Below are 19,335 nucleotides of genomic sequence, written 5' to 3'. Positions count from 1 at the left end.
CATGCATTCTACTATCCTAGAATCCCCACTTAACAACAGCCACAATTCCCAAAATACAATATCGCCAAAATGCCATATCCTGCATGGTTGCTCTTCCCTGTAGTACTGTTCTTTCTCCTTATCGTCTCCAATGGAGCTGAAACCAAAACCAAAGTTACGGGTATCGGTATGATCATTGATCCTAATACCCGTATTGGGAAGGAAGAGAAAGTCGCCATGGAAATTGCAGCTCAAAACTACAACAGCCATTCAAAGACTCACGAAGTCTCTCTTTCCCAGCTTAGTGTCACTTCTGCCGCCGGTATGTCGTCATTAATCTCTATCAGTACCCATTTTGTTAACAGTAGGATGTTAATTAGATTAATTTGCCGTCGGAAATCAAATAATGAAAGATAATTATAAAAGCAAAAAAAGGGAATTAGAAAACAAAACCAAACCATTTATATATTGAAATACTTAATCATTCTCTTTTAAATAGTACTAAAAGATAAGTACTGGGGATAATTATATATCTTTCTACAAACTTTGATTCAGTGCATCTCTAATATAAGATTTGTGCGTTTGTTACGTATTTACCTTGGTTTTCTATGCATGCACATCATATTTCCTAAAATATGTATAGAGGTAATCAAGTATGGACAATGAATAACATCAAATTATTGAATCCAAGTTACAAGACAAAGCTTTGTGTGAAATCATGTTTATTTTAAAAAATTAAACAGGTAGGAAGATGTAGATTTTAATTATTATTTTTTTTAAAAAAAAATTCCAGTACATGTGAGAGTTGGCGTAGGACCAGAAACGCAAGAGCGAAAATGTAATCAGCTCAGATAAATTTGTCAATTACAAAGAAGGACGTACGTACACCTTACAAGCTGCAGGAAACTGATGAGCGCATCATGTAATATTGTTTTATAACTATAGTTGCCTTTTATTTGTTGTTAAATTGATGCTCGTACGCTAGCTTTAACGTACTTAAACCGTACTGCTGTTCTTTTCATTTTATTTTAATATAGCGAGTGACTTCCGTTTAGATATTAAGAATATTTCAAATAATTTATAAATAATAATAAGAATAATAGTTAAAATAATAGTGAATAATTTGTAATTAATAATAAAATAGTCTAATAATATTTGAGAGTAATTATATATGTTCTCAAAAAGGTTGTTAATTTTAAAGAGTATTTTCTTTCTTGCAAGAGGTACTTGGTAATTCATGTTTTCAAAATGGGTTCGGATTGTATTAGTTCAAATAGTAAATGAGTCGATCTTAATCAATCCTATCCATATTATTGAATATGTCAAATACCTCAATACTATTAATTAATCCAATTTATTACAAGAAAAATATTTATTTGTGATTAGTTATTTACGATAAAAATAAAAATTTTGCATCAAATCTCATTCCAATTAATTGTTTCACGTGAACATATTCTCCCATCTGTTTTATCTTTTTTGGGATATAAATCTTAAGATGGAAATTCGACTTTGTTAAACAATCTATCGCATTTAACGCGCGCGCGAGCTGAATGAAAACAAAACCTAAACCAATCAAGTTGAGGGACAAAACCTACCCAATATTACAGTACGTACGTTTGAAGAAAAAAAAAAGAAATGTATTCCCTCATTCAAAAATTTGACATAATATATTATAACTTTGATAATTTAAAAAATAAAAAATTAAAAAAAGGAGTATAAATTTTCAACAAAAAAAAAGAAAAGAAAAGTAAAACGATTTAAAAAAAAATTTAAAACTTTCAAAAATTTGAAAAATCATTTTTTAAAAAATAAATTAATTAAAAAAATAAGAAAAAAAGCAAGAAGAAATTTTTACAAGAAAAATTGAAAAAAAAATGAAAAAAAGAAAAAATAAATAAAGATATATTTTTGTTTTTATAATAAATAGTTTTAATTACAGATTATTGTTTAAATTTAACATAGTTATTTTGTCGTTTTATGGATTTTAAGGGCAATTTCGTCTTTATAACGTAAGAAAGGGGTACACCGCAACTTTTTGGTTTTCTCCGCTATTTAGGTTTGATTAAATTGTGTTGAATTGATATTATAAAATATTGTTAAAATATTATTTTTTTATATTATTATTATTTTAAAATTAAAAAAATTAAATTATTTATTATATTTTATATTAAAATAAAAAAAAATTATAATAACTAAGTTTATTAACCAAACGTACCATCTTATCTTTGAATTGCTTAAAAGTATTGTGTGGCTTAAATTAAACTAGTTGGCACCATATCCTTTAAAGCTCTGCCAAAGAAGCAACTCCATCTTCGTGCAAATTCTGTTATTGTATGATGCATGAGAAATGATTTACATTAATCTCTCTCTCTCTCTTTTTTCTTTTAATAACGCCAAATCGAAAATCCCACTGTTCTTGATTACCAACTCATTTTATTAAAATTTTGTTGCAGCCGAAGAGATTGTTAGAGAGATCAAAAAGTTTGAAGTGATTATTGGCATACACACATGGCAGGAAGCAGCTCGTGTTGCAATTGTTGGAGGGCAAGCTCATGTTCCGCTCATTTCGTTTGCAGCACCAGCCATGAACCCACCTCTAATGCAGCTTCGTTGGCCTTTCTTGATACAGATGGCTAAAAATGGTTCTCAACAGATAAAATGCATTGCAGATATTGTTCATGCATACAATTGGAAAAGGATCATTGCGATTTATGAAGATGATGCCTATGGCAGTGACTCCGGCATGTTTGCACTTCTATCTGAGGCTCTTCAAAATGTTGGTTCGGAGATTGAGTACCGTTTGGTTCTCCCACCAGTATCTTCTGTGTCTGATCCGACAAGGGTTGTCCAAGAAGAGCTGATTAAGCTAATGAAAACCCAATCTCGTGTCTTTGTGGTCCTTCATTCATCACTAGATATGGCAACTTATTTGTTCAGAGAAGCTAAGGAGATGGGACTTGTTGTGGGTGAATCAGCTTGGATAATTTCAGACAGCATTACAAGCTTGCTGGACTCTGTCAATAACTCCGTTATTCCATCTATGGAAGGTGCATTAGGAATTAAGGCTTACTATCCCGAGATGGGCAATTCTGAGTATCAAGACTTCAAAGGCCAATTCCGGAAAAAATTCAGAGCTGAATATCTAGATGAAGATAACTTCGACCCTGGAATTTACGCTTTGCGAGCATATGATAGCATTAAAATGGTTACACAAGCGATAGAGAGAATGACTAGCAATTCTAGCAGTCCAAAATTTTTTTTAGACTATATGTTATCAAGTAAATTCTCTGGTTTAAGTGGCAAAATACATTTCGAAGAAGGCCAGCTCTCAGACACTCCTATTCTGAGAATTGTAAACGTGGTTGGAAAGAGATACAAAGAAATAGATTTCTGGAGACCAGAGTTTGGTTTCTCCATGAGCCCGTTTCTCAATGATACTGCAAATTCTAATTTGTCCGGTCCAGTAATTTGGCCAGGGAACTTAAAGCGGACTCCAAAAGGTTGGGACATGCCTACTGATGCCAAGCCCCTTAAAATTGGGGTTCCAGGTAGAACAACGTTTGAGAAGTTTGTGAAGGTTGACTATGGGGAGAAACCGAATGACAGAAAATATGCAGATGGTTTCTGCATTCAAATATTCTGGAAGGTGCTTGAGCTTCTAGGGTATAAGCTGCCATACGAATTTGAGGCATTCAATGGCACCTACACTGAGCTGGTTCAATGTGTCTCTAATAAGGTACCGACTTCTTCTTATAAGCCTTCTTCATTGATTATAATGTTTATTATTTAAGATTTTGTTTAAATGTTTTGATTATGATTTTATGCTTGTGGTCATGTCCTGCATGGGGGCGGCGAACTACAATAAAAGACTTACGATGCTATCATTGGTGATGTGACCATACTTGCTGATCGGTTTCAATCTGTAGATTTTACTCTTCCATATGCTGAGTCAGGTTTGGCTATGATAGTTCCAGAAAAAACTGATAGCTCACCATTGATGTTTGCTAAGCCTTTCACCTGGGAAATGTGGGTGGTCACCGGTGCCATCTTGATGTACACTATGCTCATAGTTTGGATCCTGGAGCGTCAATACAATCCAGAATTTAATGGCTCTTGGAAGGATCAGATTAGCACAGCACTTTGGTTTACCTTCTCTTCTATTTTCTTTGCTCATAGTAAGTACCAGTTAAGTTATATACTGACTGAGGTGGCAGATTTCTATATCAGTAATATATATGTTTGATATTATTGTATGAACAAGCGGGTTAGTGCTCATATATACCACACGCATGCGGCTTCTTTTTGCAGGGGAAAGTATCCACAACAATTACACACGCTTGGTTGTTGCAGTCTGGCTCTTTATCGTGTTGATCCTGACCTCGAGCTACACTGCTAGTCTGTCTTCAATGCTCACTGTGAAACAACTGCGACGAAACGTTACGGACATTGAGTGGTTGATAAAGAACAACATGAAAGTTGGTTGCGATGGCGATTCTTTTGTAAGGAAATACATGGAGAAGGTGCTTCATTTCAAACCAGAGAATATCGTGACCGTTAACAGTGAATACAGCTACCCAGGCCAATTCGAAAGCAACAATATATCTGCTGCCTTTCTTGAACTCCCGTATGAGAAAGTTTTCCTCAAACACTTCTGCAAAGGATACACAGCCACCATACGTAACACCAGATTTGGAGGATTGGGCTTTGTAAGTACTAACTTGAAAATTACACCAAGCCATAGGAAAAGTTTTCTAGAGATCAGAAGAAAATCCCCCTCCCTCACTTCACCCAGATCCCCAAAATGCATGCATGGTGCGAAAATTTTTGTGCATTAATACCTACAAAAGTATTAAGTGCTAGTTTGGGTAGTGGAGCATTATATTTATTATTTTATTAATACTTTTTACTACTATTCAATATTCTATCATTAATTTTTTACTACTATATATTCACAAAATATCTTAGATCACTTCACTATCAAACTCAACCTAAATCATGCACTTATAATACCTATATATATATATATTTATATATATTATGATTGTGAAAATAGATTATCAATCCATGTCCGCAGAGAAACAATTGATCTGGGATCAAGGAGTCTATATATAGTGGCCAAAACTAATTTCATTTTTCTGATTTCTATTCAACTGTTTAATTTAATACTAAAGAAACTAATTAATTATAGAAATCTGTTTTTTCTCCTCTCAGGTCTTCCAGAAAGGCTCGCCAATTGCCAGGGATTTTTCTGAAGCTATTCTAAAACTGTCGGAGAATGGAGTTTTAAGGTTACTGGAAGATGAATGGTTAATTCCCTCAGATGAGTGTTCAACCAACACAACTTCCAGCAGACCTGAAAGCCTGAACCTCCAGAACTTTTGGGTTCTCTATGTAACATCTTTTGCCACCTCTACCATTTGTCTTCTACTATCCCTAATTCGCACACCAGAAAGTCGTCAGCAACCTCAAGATGCTTTCGAAGGAAATGCAACTCCAGGCCGCAACGAAAGCGTTTGGAAGAAAGTTGTTAGTCTCATAAGAAAGTTTTATGCAGATAGAAATCCTGGAAGTCCCTCTGGCATATTAGTTACAAAAGAAGGCACATCGGATGTAAATGAAGGTTCTTCGAGGGAGGAAGTCCCCATCAGCACTTCAAAACTTGAGGATCGTCATTCGTCGCCTGCCACCACACAAGCTGAAATGCTGTATTAATTAAGCTAATATACATACATTATATGAGAACTGCTGGTTGCCGTTGTAAAAAGATCTCATAAAAATAAATTTACAAATTAACGTAGTTTGAGGTAGTACATTAGAGCATCCTCATCCAGTTCCTCATAAAATTCTCTATAATTTAACTAAAAAGTATATTTCTTAAAACTTTTCTCTAAATTTTACTCATATTTCAAAAACCTTCTATATCCCATTCTCCATTCCCCATCTCTATTATATTAAATAATATTTATTTGTTATTTCTTTCTCTCACTTCTATTTACAATCTTAACTACTAACTATTTTGTTTTATTATCTTCATTCTTTTCAAATTTCACATTCTACTAAATATCTATACAATTTGGACTACTAAATACAGTATTATTTTTCAAACCGAAATCCGTATTATAAAAATAATAAATATTTTTTAATATGTGTATTTTCTAACGGTAACATTTTGAAGGCCTACCTCAAACGGTAACATCTTGAAGTCCTGCCTCCAACGGTAATATTTTTTGTCTTTTCTCAAACGTTAACTTTTTTTGTCTTCTCTAAAACGGTAACATTTTTTGTCCTATATGTAACAATAATTTTTTCCTCTATAAATACGCATTTTCTTGTATTCACATTCTCACAAACTCAAGTCTCATTTAATCTAAAGAACCGAAATTCAACAGTCTCCCCTGATATCTCACTCCCTTCGTCAAATGACTCATACATTCTTTCGCAAATTACTCACATACTTATCAACTGAAGATGAATTGGATGTTGTTCTTAATGACGAGGTCGATAGATAGTCATCGAGGCATCGTGCCAATCTCCAACGCCGTAAGTTTATTCGGTGTGATCATATTCAAGGGCACGAGCGCCTATTTCGCGATTATTTCGCAGAAAATTCAGTATACCCCTCGAATCTATTTCGAAGGAGATTTCGGATGAGCCGCCCCCTATTTCTCCGTATTCTAAATGAGGTTGAGTCTTACAAGCCGTACTTCGTCCAAAGAAGAGATAATGCCGGAAGACTCAGTTTATCTTCTATGCAAAAGATAACAGCAACACTTAGAATGCTGGCATATGGGATTACTAGAGATTTTATGGATGAATATATACATATTGGTGAAAGCATCGCAATGGAGAGCCTTAAAAAATTTTCTGAGACAATAGTAAGTGTTTTTTCAGATGAATATTTGCGGTCTCCAAATGCCAATGATATTGCTCGATTGCTTGCGGTTGGTGAACAATGGGGATTCCCAGGAATGCTGGGAAGCATTGACTGCATGTATTGGAAGTGAAAAAATTGTCCCGCAGCTTGGAAAGGTATGTACTCCGACCACATTTATGAACCAACTATTATTTTAGAAGCAGTTGCTTCATATGATCTTTGGATATGACATGCATTTTTTGGCATGTCTGGTTCACATAACGACATTAATGTGCTAGAGAGATCTTCTATTTTCACGAAACTTGCCCAAAGACGTGCTCCTCCAGTGAATTACACAATCAATGGCAACCACTACGAGATGGGGTATTACCTTGTGGATGGTATTTATCCCAAGTGGCGAACTTTTGTCAAGACAATTCCATCACCACAAGGGAATAAGAAAAAAAATTTCGTGAAAGCACAAGAATCCGCAAGAAAAGATGTCGAGCGTACATTCAGGGTACTTTAACAACGATTTGCAATCATTCGTAGACCTTCTTGAATGTTCAAAGTCAAGGAACTAACAAATATAATGAAAGCATGTGTTATTCTACATAATATGATCATTGAAGACGAGCGTGATGATAGTGAGGAATCGAACATTGAGTATGATCAACTTGATGATGAAGTCTCCCAATTCTTGCGCAATCATACAACTGAGCTTACAGACTTCATCCAAGTCATCATAATATTAGAGACACATCGGCACATTATTAGCTCCAAACAGATCTAATTGAACATCAGTGGCAAAAATATTCCCAACAGTAGACATGTCGAAAAATTGATTGATATTTCCTTCATGTGATAGTGACTATATTTGATTTCTCTGTTTTAATTCGTAGTTCTTTTATGTTAGTAGTGATTATATTTTAGGTAATATGTAATAGTTTCTGAAATTGTAATAGGCAATTTCCTTGTTTCAAAAACTCAATAAATAAAGAAATAAATTGTCTTAATATTGTCATCCATCATTGTCTGAAACAAAAAATGATGAAATAAATAAACTTTTTTACATAAAAAAATCAATCCAAATGTCCTGCATCATTGCGTCTCGCCATGATGTCCCTCTGCAGTTGCTCGAAATATAACCGTTGCATTCCTGGCATGGCACTCACGTCCATCATCATAATGCGCTGATCCGCATCCTTCTTAGCGAGCTCTACTTTCTCCACCTCCAACCTCAGTCTTTCGTCCTCTTGACGGATTTTATTTAACTCTTTTTCCTTCTCATTTTTCATCTTCTCGGCCTCCAACCTCAGTCTTTCATCCTCGAGACGGATGAAATTTAGCTCTTTCTCCTTGTCATACTTCATTTTTTCAGCCTTGACACGAAAATACTATTTCTCCTGAGCACGTGACTTCTCCGAAAGCGTATACTTCAGCTTGTTGATCCTAACAATCTCCTGTGCTGACGAGACTTGGGCCTTTCGTTTTCCTTTCACAGCTTTCCTTCCCATTGGTCGGTCCAATTCGACCACTTCGTTATCTACCACATTACCCGCCTCTAGCTCAAAAACTGAGTCCACCGTAGCGCCTGAACATCTAGTCGGGGTCGGGGACGGGGATATCGTCTTCCTTCGCTTTGGATCTGGATTTGTGGAACGCCAAATCCATTTAGGTTGGTCCTTTAACGGGTGCCAACAATGCTCGAACTGGAAGGAGGATTTTTCTAACGATGTGTACATAACCTTCGCCTTGTCAAACTTGCATATAAACCAAAAAGTTTATGTTAAACCAATGTATAAAAAAATTAAATATTCATAAAACAAGTAAGAGTATGGATATTCTACCTTGTCTTGCTCGGTCATGCCACTTTGATTCAACCCTTCAACTTGCGCTAGTTTCGCACAAAATTTGTTTATGGCCTTTTGAATAACCGACCACCGATGTATTAAAGACTTGATGGTCCGGTCATTTGTAGTTTCTTTAAATTGCTGGAAGTATTCATAAATTTTTTTCCAAAGTTGAGAGTGTTTTTGGTATGTTCCCTCAACGGCATCAAGGCTACAATTAAGCCATGCAGAGACAAGTAACTTGTCTTCCTCGGGAGTAAAGTTCGCACCCCTGACTGATTTCCTAATGCCGATAAGATAGTTATGGGGTAGGGGTGGAGAGTCATCAACAGTCATAGGAGAGTTTCCACTTTGCCCACCATATGTGGGGTCTAGTTGAGGATCTTCACTCAGAAGGTTGGTAAAATACATATGTCCAGGGTCTTGTGAATCCATTTCTAAAAATGTATTGAAATGTTAGACACTTAAGTATGAAGTTTGGGATTTTTCCAAGAGCCGGCTCAAGAACCAAGTGGTAACATCTACGAAATTTGGCCACCCTTTCATGGCTGCAACAACCGGTTGCCACTACTTGTTGGCCGTCTGAATTACCTAGCCATTGAGGAAATGACCATAAATTTCCTGTATCCCCACCAGGCTTTGTCATCATCATAACCGAGGGTGTTTAATTTACACATAATTTTTTTTTATCACAACATAACTTTTTCAAACAATGACACAGCAAAAAAACAATCGAATAGAACTGACCAATTCACATATTCACACAAAACAACAACCAAACAACAATGCAAATCGCAATAATACTAAATAAGAGCATTCCCATCAGGTTCATTCATATCGAATTTATAAATAAATGAGGCTCAGAATGGTGGAAATATTGACAGCATGCGTAAGTAAGGAGCCATTCACATCTAATGGCTGCAAAACCCCACCCGAACGTCCATTGCCTTTTCTGGAAAGTATCAGAACTGCAATATGACAATCTGGGTGAAGAGTACCCCGCCATATCGTTGGGGTCCTATTAACACTTGTGAATTAACCGCAGCACTATAACACCATCATCATAACCTAATAACAGCCCCTTCCCCGAGAGATATGAAACACTGCAAATGACCCAATAAAACAACAAATTAATGAATGGATAACCACAAAAAAATGATAAATCACATTCCATAGTGATTTCAAACTCCACCAAAATGGTCTCAAAACCAATAACCCCACAAATTCCATAACCACAAACTCCACCAAATTCTCCTCAAAACCAATAACCTCACAAATTTCATAACTAAAAACTCCACCAAATTCTCCTCAAATCCAAAAACCCCACACATTCCATAATCACAAATTCCACCAAATTTTTCTCAAAACCCAAAACCCCTAAAATCCGTGTGAATTTTTTCTTGAAATTCTCGGCATTTCAACAGTCAACACAGCAATGAGAGAAACAGAATAATTAAAAAAAAATATAAACTAATTTCCCATTACTTTCTCGACAGCCAAACAACTCGAGAGAGCCAAAATAATACAGAGAAATCAATGGCAATGCATGTCATAGGCAATTTCAATCGGTTTCCTCAAAAAAGCCCAAAACCTCAATCTAAACGAGAGTAACTACTGAGAAAAATTACAAATCAAACAGTAGGCTTTTTTCCATGGTGTTTCTCAGCAGCCAAACAGTGAAGAGAGCCAAAATAACACAGAGAAATCAATGGCAAAGCAAGAATAAAATTGATGAAGCGGTTTTCTCTAAAAACCCCCAAAATCATAAACTGAATCTGAGTGACAAAAATCAGAACCAAAATGCATAACAATGAAAGTGAGCTCAGCACTTTCTCGACAGCCAAACAACGAAAAATTCACCGAGCCAAAGACATAGTTGCTCTCCATCGGTATGCTTACCTTGATCATGGCGTCGGGGGCAAGAAAAATGGGAAGAGAGAAACATAGAAGGAGAGAGATATTCTAGGAAAATGAGGGAAAATGAGAAACGGTTTTGATTTCTTGAAACTGAAGTAAAAAACTTACAGGAATGCCGATGGAGGTGTGTACTGCGTTCGTTGGTGTTGCGAGGGAGGGGCACACTGATGGAGAGGGTTTTTGCGGGACGAAGAACAACCAAGTGGAGATGTGGATGTACAGTCGTTCCCCATATATGGGGAACGACTGTAGAGACCATATAAACAAACCGCAAAATGAGGATTAGGATGGAAATGATTTTTCTCCAAAACCCTAAAATAATCCCTAAATTATGGGGATGGGGAAGAAATGCAGAACCGGATGGGGATGCTCTTAGATATACTTTACAATCTAACGTACTAAAACAAATAACGTCAATTTGTAAGTTTACTTTTATAAAATTTCTTTGTGATTAAAATATTTTTCTCTGTGTGTGAATATAACAAATGATTTTTAGTTGGTTTTGTTGATATCCTGTAATTTCTGAAAAAGTATTTTACCTTTGACTTGCATATAAATCATTACTATTTGTTTGCAATTTTATATTTGCAGCATGAGTATACTATAGAAGATCTTGAATACAAGGAGAAAATTGTTTAGAAAGAAAAGAAGCCCATTGCAGGTGACGTTGTTAAAAACGACCCATGCAAGAAATTAAAATAAAAAAAAATAAGAAATTAATAACACGATACAAAAATATACGTAATTCGACAACGTATTTACGTCCATAGAATTGCAGACGATTTTTTTATCTTGAGTAATGACAAACAAAATATACTTTCAGGTACACAGTTCAAACCGGCCATACTATTCATAACAAACATATACATATATATATATATTATATGGTTGTAGGACAGAAATCCTAATTTCACGATGATTTCATTATTTGCTCAAGCGAGATTCAAGTGAACTCTCTGTCTGATGTTCCTTCGAGCAATCACATGATGTTGAGCATGTGTCGAGCGAACTCTTTGCTTGAGTTTTGCTCGAGCGATCTGTTGTGCAAACGTAGAGTGAACTTTCTGTTTAGTGATTCTTGAGTCACAAACAAGGTCAGAAATTTTTGTTGGGAGCAAGATTTGGCTTCGATTGCAAAATACTCTATCCATCTCACTTGCCCACCTCTTAGCTTAAATCAGGATTGCAGGAATCAGGATAGTGCTGAGAATGATGCTATGAATGCAATGGCAGAAGAAATACAAGATGCGCTAATCCTTGCAGTGCACAATTCGATTGATGATTGAGTGTTGGATTCAGGGGTTTCATTCCATAGCACCTAAGGGTGCAAATCGGTCGGTCCGGTCCTGTCTGGTGATGGACCGAACATTTTCGGTTCATCATTTTTCTGGACTGAACTCTCATAGGGACCAAACCAAACCGGTAGCTATCGGTCCGGCCTAATTATTTTTTTAGTTTTTATTTTTTATAAAACCAATTAATAAAAAAAATTATTTAAATTACTAAATTAAAATTAAGTGACTTATTAATGTGGATTATGTAATTAACATAATAAAAAATATTTTATATGGTTAATGATAATAAATTAGATGAAAATTATATTATTAATTTATATAATTGCTATATAATTAGCTAATTAATATTATATAATAGTTAATTGATAGAATATTATCAAGTGTTAATAACATATTTAAAATTTTATATTGTTAATGGTGATATGTTAGATGAAAATTACATAATAAATTGTATAATTATTATATAAATAATATATATAAAATATATATTTTTTATTTTTATTTTTCACTCGGTCTGGTCTGGTCCGGGGTGAAAAAATTCTGGATCGGGACTTGACCGAAACTTTTTGGTCCTTTAAAACATGGATCGAGATCGACCGATCTTATTCTCGGTTTGGTTCGGTGTGGTCAGTTTCTCCAGTCCGGATCGACCGTTGCACACGCCTAATAGCACCTCACATAAAGAAATCATGCATAACTATATTGCTGTTGATTTTAGAAAGATGTACGCGGCTGATGGAGATGCACTAGAAGTAGTGGGAATGGGTGATGTGTGCATCCCACTCCTGAACAGGGGCGTGTGGGCTTTACTGTAAGTCACATACGTTCCAAATCTGAAGAAAAACTTTATCTCTGTAGGACAGCTTTATGATAGCAGTTATGTTGTAGCATTTTCTAGTCTAAAGACGGGAGATGTGAGTTGCAGAGGTGACAAGGCTTAGCTAAGCCTGGTTCGTGAGTAGAAAAGATGCAACTCGTGAGTTCGCTCAACTATCGCTCGAGCGAAGCTCAACTTGTGAGTTCGCTCTAGTCTCACGCAAAAGTGGGCTTGAGCAGACCACAAACCTTAGTGTTCACTTGAGTTGCGCTCGATACAGCGCTCAAGCCAAAGTTCATTGGTGGTTCGCTTGTGGCATGCTCGACAAGAACGTGTTTTTTGTCAATTAGGGTCTCTAGCATTGTTTTCTATATATATGTTACGTTTTGACTTCTTGTACATGTTTTTCAGCAGTTTTCAGTAAGAACAAAGAGAGTCAAAATGTGAGTATATGTTCTGAGAGAGAAAAGGCCTTAGAGATAGTGAGTTGAGATTGTATGATTTTATTCTCCTCTAAATCAATAAAATTTATACAGCTCTGTGGACCTAGACACTTTGCTGAACCACATAAATTGTGTGTTGTGTGATTAGGCTTGTGTAGGAAAAAAGAAACTCGGTTTGTCCGAACAACCTGACCCGACCCAACTAAAAAAGCGGTTTAAGTTAGCTTTTGGATCAAACCCGTTAAACATCTGTTTCAACCCGCACAACCCAACCTGTTTTAAAGTACCTTAAGTTTGTTGCTTTGTAGACCAAACCCTAGTAGTCTAGCCCTCCCTAGTCCCCATTCTCTTCGTTAGGGGTGAAAACCGAAGGTCTCGGTGCTGTTTCCGTCCAAAACCGAAACCACACAGATACACTGAAGATATGTTTATCTCGACCGAAACCGGCCGGTGAAGGGGAAGAAAACCATCGATGTTGATCTCAGTTTTCTTCCGGTCGGTTTGCCGGCATCATCGGTGGCGAGAAGTGTGTGTGTGTGAGAGAGAGAGAGAGAGAGAGAGAGGAATGAGAAACACGGAAACAAATTCACAAAGTTACACGTAAACTCAAACTCCATCATCACGGATTCACAAAATTACAAGATTCACAAAAAATATCAAACGATTCACAAAAAATATCATACTATCACAACACTATTGGTACCCTTTCTAGGAAAAATAAAAGAACCCCGATCTCCATCAACAAACCTCAACGAATCAGGGATGAGAGCTTGAAACGGCGTAAATGGATGGAGGGAAAGAGGGACGACAACGAGAGTGCTGAGAGGGAGATGAGAGAATCTGAGAGAGCTAAAAGTTGAGAGAGAGAGAGAGAGAGAGAGAGAGAGAGAGAGAGAGAGAGAGAGAGAGAGAGAGCTGAGAGAACGGCATAGAGAAATGAGAATGAGAAGGGAGAAATGGGCGATCTTAACCTAATCATGAAACAAGATCGTTTACTTTATTTTTTTTTCAATTGAGGGGGCCCAAAACGACACGGTTTCACTCATTTAAGTAAAATGACATCGTTTTTATATAGGTATAAAAAAAAAAAAAAAATATGGCAGAACCGGTTGGCCGGTTCACAATTTTTCATTGGGTTGAAAGGGGACCGAACTGGCAAACTTTGGTTTGAGCAAATATCTACCCCACGCTAGCCGGTTCTAGTCAGTTGCGGCCGGTTTTGTCAGTTCTTGTACACCCATACTCTTTGTCATCAGCATCGCCTCCCATCGTCATCGCCTCTGTTTGTCGTCACCTTTATTCCCCTATATTATGGATTTGAAGTATCCTCTTAGTTACCACACTGTGTGCTGTAGGAGGAAAAGAGCAACTTGACTTGAGGAGAAGAGGAATTGTGGCCAAATGATAGAAACCACTGGACTTTTAAGTCCCCTTGTACACAAATATCTTCATGAGATACCAAAGCTATCAAGTTGGCTCTTTTGATCGATCGGTTAATCTACCAAAATTTTTCAAGAAAGCTTTTTTTTTTTTTTTTTTCTTTTTACAAAATATTTCTTTCTTTCGAAGGAAAATCCAGAATTCAAATCCGTTCACCGTTGCCTCTATTTTTCATTGCCTCTGTTCCCCTTTGTTATAGATTTGAAGTATCCTCTTAGCTACCACACTATGTGTGCTGTAGAAGGAAGAGAAAGACTTGAATAAAGGAGGAGTTGTGGCCAAAATGGTGGAAACAACTGGAATTTATATATATATATATATATATATATATATATATATATATATATATACTTCTTTCCAAAGAAAATCCAGAAATCAAATTCTCATTGATAGCAGACTATAATCCTAGGTTTGAAATCCATATTTGTTGTAATGGGGTTGGGTTGTCACCCTAAAGATCAAAAACTTATTGTTTAAAAAGTTTGTTGTTTTGGACAGAAGATGTTCTCTTATGAAGTCTACATGTATCATATCAATCATTTGCTTATAATAATATTTGTTTTTGCACAGGATAAGACCTATGTTTCCTATGAACCAGTTTATAGTGATGAACAAGCAAGGTAAAGATGTATATCTTTATCATATATAAGACCATTGGGCATATTTTTGCTACTATATAATGGCTTGGGTGAAATGTAAATATGGTGTTATTTTTAGATATCTTTTGTTTAAAAATTTAATCTTAACTTGAGTATTGGAAAGTTTGATTGCCGGTTTTTGATTTGCTTTGTCTTTACCCATTTGTTAAGAATAATGAGAAAAATCACCACAAATCTTCCTTATATGAGACGTAGTTTCATATATATAATTCAAAAGAATCAGGAATATTATTTTAAGGGATATTATTTAATTCATGAAACATGCATGTATCTCAATAACTTTTGTACTGTAGCTTGTTTGTTATATTAGTTACAATGCTTGAACTTAAAATTACCGTATTTAACAAAACCAATTTTCTTTATGTAAAAAGAATAAAAAGCTTTTAATAGAACTGGTCTTCCCCTTTTTGTTCTTCCTAAGCTCTTGAGATTAATACATTTGAGTATATAATTTGATGAATTGATATATATAGATTCTGCATTCCAGGACCAAGATTTTAGGCAACAGGAAACTGAGATGACAATGAAGATGTGGCTCCAAAATATGAAGATAAAATTGATTGTTTTGGGTATTATCATTGCCTTGATTCTAATCATTGTTTTGAGGACTTCCTGGACACTTCCTCACTGGCTGCATGCTGATTCTGATTCCATTTCCACCTTGCAGATCCTTGTTCTCGGGTCTTTGATGTATTGGGTCTCGATATACCCACTATTAAAATTGAGAAAATAGACTACTGCACACACATATATGCTTGATATGTGCTTTGATCTTTTGATTATTGTCTAGTCTGCATGTGCTTATTATGGAGCCTGTAGCAGGCATGCAAACACAGTAGTGGAGCACTTATCAAAGAGTTTGCATACTGCTGATTTTCCAATAACACCAATATTAGAAGTATGATACAAATAAGAAGATTAGGAAAAAAAAAAAAAAATACAAATAAGAGTTATGGCATTCAATCTTATATTGCAAGAAATCCATGAATTTTAGGGAGCAATGCCCGAGTAAAAATGGTTGAAAAGCCTACTATGTTGAAAGCCTACATGTGATTAATGTTTCTTCATCGTTGCTCTAATTTATTTGTTTGCCTTCGTTGGTGGGCGTTTTTCACAACAAAAGTCTCCCATTTGGTAAAAGAAACTAATTATTGGTGGATGATAAAATGAGTTCAAGCACAAGAAGCGTGAAACCTAGCTGACGTACAGACACATATATCTACTGAACGTACGTACCACTGCTAATTAACGGCGATCAAGCACATATAATGGATCGAGAAGTCAAGCGAGTAAAAAACACAAGAATCACTAAGGTTCTGTTTTCTTTTTTACTTTCGTCGTTTGATTTGGAACAATCAGAAGGGTGCGGGCGGTACGGAAACAACAACAACATGTCAACATTAACAACAAAGCACCCTGCAATAGTCTGCTGATTTGCATTTGGTATATATTTATCATTATTTTTTAATAGATTTATAGACTTTATTTTAATTACGCTATTAAATGTGGTATATTTGTAAAAATCATACGCAATAAAATAATTAAGAAACGTCTGCTAAAACAAACTTATCGATCTATAAGGTGTTTGTATTATTAATTATGCATCATAAATTTTATTAAATCTTTGAATAGTTAAATTTTACAATAACGATATAAATTTTACAACTCATTTTATAATCCACCAATTAATTTCTTTTGTAGGAAGTGAGGAAAAATGTGAATTTGGATTGGATATCGAGTTTACGTAGCTAGATTTTGAAGTTGTTTGATAAGTTTTGGGGGCTCAAAAAAGGAATCGAGGTTTGTTCATGTACGTCCACATACAGAAGTAGGGTTCAACCAAATGGGAGACTTTCGGAATTTAGGGCCAGATCTATGGAGGAGATGGGTTGAATGTGTAAGAGGTGGGACGTGAGATGGATGGAGGATTTCGCTATCAAAGCCAAGTTTTGCATACATGTTCGCTTCGGTTTGGGCCAATTGACTGTGCTCCATAGTTCAAGCCTAATTGAAACTCTACCAACAATTCGTAACGATAAGAATAAATTAGGCTCCACAAGCTCAACATGTAAAAAGACTAAATTAATAACAAGCACCAAGGGCAGGACCAGGATGTTAAATTTTGGGGGCTTTTGTAGTTCCGCCCATGCAGCAACCGACAAAGCGCGAGTAAAGATGAGCAACCCCTTGAATATGCAGGCATCCAAATGTGGATATATGGCAATTAATTAATGTATCATAAGATTCATAACCCTCAAAATCAAACCTACATTTCCTCACGTGTCTTGGAATCTCCCGCCCATTAATAGCTATGTTACCACGGGTCATATTCCGAATCACGACACTCGCTGGATTCTAAGAAGCCCATCATGTATGTGTTGAAATCCATGCCTAAGCAAGCAGTCATCAACTGCTGCTCGGCTGCCCAACGCTCAACTGCATTTGCAGTTAACAAATGGATGTAAAATTAATGCATTCATACATGTGAGGCGCCTAGAGGTGAGAGAAAAAAATAGAGTTGAGTTAAGTGGAGTGTGATCTTCTTTCTCTGTAATATTTTTTTGTATTTCACTAATTATTAGTAAAGTTCTTTTTTATAGATGTAAGCAGTTGTCGAATCACGTTAAATTCTTGATGTCACTAAATGCGTGAATGTACTTTTTTATTTCCGCTTTTATTCCTTCCGGTTTGTTGATATCCCCGACAGTATGCGTCTCTCGTTGGCATTTCGTAGCACTGGCTGTGTCGAACAGTACACGAATCTCTGCATTTTTGTTTACGAAACCGAAACAATGTTTGCAGTGCAGATGTCCCCGAGGCTATTCAAGTGTTTGCAAATCCCCACAGGACTGACTGCCTTATTATAAGGAATATTGCAGATGTCTCCGAGGCTATATATTTAAGTGTTTGCACGTTCCCCCAGGAAGGACTTTCTTAGGAATGTATGTTAGTTTTTTTATGAAACATATTATCAGGCCTATCAATCTGGATATTTCTTTGCAAACAACATAGCTAGCGTAGCAGTACTTTTAAACCTAAGGCCGGCCATCCTGGACGTTTATTGCCCGTTATATATCCTCCTCAATTCCAAACCAGCTTCTGGTTGCTAGCTACTGCGCGCGCACTGGTTTTTATAATGTTGAGCCAGTTTCACTTTCATCAGCCACCGACACCTCTGGATCTAATACTACTGATCTGATGTAGTACTACGAAACCCCAAGTACGTACAGACGTCACTGATGCCCAACGTACAAAAAAATATGCAAATATGACATTCGGACTCTTAACAATTACCGGGGTTCCAAGACCCATTAAATGGTCGTTGTTCTTCCCTGTACTCGTGATATGTGTTATTTTCAGTGTCTACTCTGCAGCTCATGAAGCCAACTCCAACAAAACATTGACGAATATGGGTATAATCATTGATGATAATACTCATATTGGTAAACAAGAGAAAACGGCCACGCAAATTTCAGCTCGAAAACACAAGAACAAGGTCCCAAAGACACACGAAGTACTGTCTGACTTTCCTACCAGGCGGGAGGGCGCCATTAGCGAGACTTCTGTTGGTAAGTTGTATTGAGTATCCACCTACCACTTTAGTGTTTGCTAACTTACAAACTTATGAGACGTTTACGTTAATAAAAAATATAATAAGTTAGAAAAAACTTGGGAAAACACCATAAAACAAATGGATTTTCTAGTATGGTCATACCTTTGGATTTGCACGGTAATTCTGGTTTTCTATAAAACCGTAAAACCTTCGTTATATGTCTCACAATAGATCGACGTGAGTAAAGCTTCAATCTATACAAGAAAATACAGCTCTATGAACTAATTAACATAGTTGAACCTAAACGGTCAACCAAAAATATTCTTATTTTGCTTGAATATTTTACATGCACGTACGATCAAGGTAAGTTGTTTGGTATTTGTTTACACACCAACTTATAAAATTGCTCTACCAACAGGTAATTGGAAAAATCCTATCAATGGAAAGCCACTGAAAATCGTAGCTCCAGGTGGAAAAACATACGAGAGATTTGTGAAGGTTATGCATGGTGAAAAACAGAATCAAA

General features: G+C 36.0%; 2 protein-coding genes and 1 pseudogene across 2 annotated transcripts; 2 read left to right on the top strand and 1 right to left on the bottom strand.

The window, feature by feature from the left end:
• On the top strand, positions 1-5,691 carry LOC121267993 (glutamate receptor 2.7-like). Its single transcript, XM_041172089.1, has 5 exons — positions 1-301; positions 2,433-3,715; positions 3,848-4,154; positions 4,288-4,685; positions 5,191-5,691. The coding sequence occupies exons 1-5, from the start codon at positions 70-72 to the stop codon at positions 5,689-5,691; spliced, it is 2,721 nt and encodes a 906-aa protein (XP_041028023.1). The 5' UTR covers positions 1-69.
• Positions 5,692-6,468: 777 nt separating this feature from the next.
• Positions 6,469-7,625, top strand: LOC121267992 (annotated as a pseudogene).
• Positions 7,626-7,845: 220 nt separating this feature from the next.
• LOC121268029 (glutathione S-transferase T3-like) lies at positions 7,846-10,982 on the bottom strand. The gene is made up of 3 exons (XM_041172133.1): positions 10,711-10,982; positions 8,683-9,122; positions 7,846-8,595 (listed from the first exon to the last, which is right to left on the bottom strand). The coding sequence occupies exons 2-3, from the start codon at positions 9,118-9,120 to the stop codon at positions 8,230-8,232; spliced, it is 804 nt and encodes a 267-aa protein (XP_041028067.1). The 5' UTR covers positions 9,121-9,122; positions 10,711-10,982; the 3' UTR covers positions 7,846-8,229.
• Positions 10,983-19,335: the final 8,353 nt, after the last annotated feature.

This window comes from Juglans microcarpa x Juglans regia, chromosome 5S (assembly GCF_004785595.1).
Source record: "Juglans microcarpa x Juglans regia isolate MS1-56 chromosome 5S, Jm3101_v1.0, whole genome shotgun sequence".
Taxonomy (NCBI): domain Eukaryota; kingdom Viridiplantae; phylum Streptophyta; class Magnoliopsida; order Fagales; family Juglandaceae; genus Juglans; species Juglans microcarpa x Juglans regia.
The sequence above is the reverse complement of the archived record's forward strand: the minus strand, read 5'-3'. Positions and strand labels throughout refer to the sequence as shown.

Excerpts from the sequence above, each read along its gene's own strand:
- LOC121267993 (XM_041172089.1), top strand. The coding sequence starts at position 70 with ATGCCATATCCTGCATGGTTGCTCTTCCCTGTAGTACTGTTCTTTCTC. Across the intron at positions 302-2,432 it reads TAGTGTCACTTCTGCCGCCG|CCGAAGAGATTGTTAGAGAG; the intron begins GTATGTCGTCAT and ends ATTTTGTTGCAG. Across the intron at positions 4,155-4,287 it reads TTCTATTTTCTTTGCTCATA|GGGAAAGTATCCACAACAAT; the intron begins GTAAGTACCAGT and ends TTCTTTTTGCAG.
- LOC121268029 (XM_041172133.1), bottom strand. The coding sequence starts at position 9,120 with ATGGATTCACAAGACCCTGGACATATGTATTTTACCAACCTTCTGAGT. Across the intron at positions 8,596-8,682 it reads GCATGACCGAGCAAGACAAG|TTTGACAAGGCGAAGGTTAT; the intron begins GTAGAATATCCA and ends TTTATATGCAAG.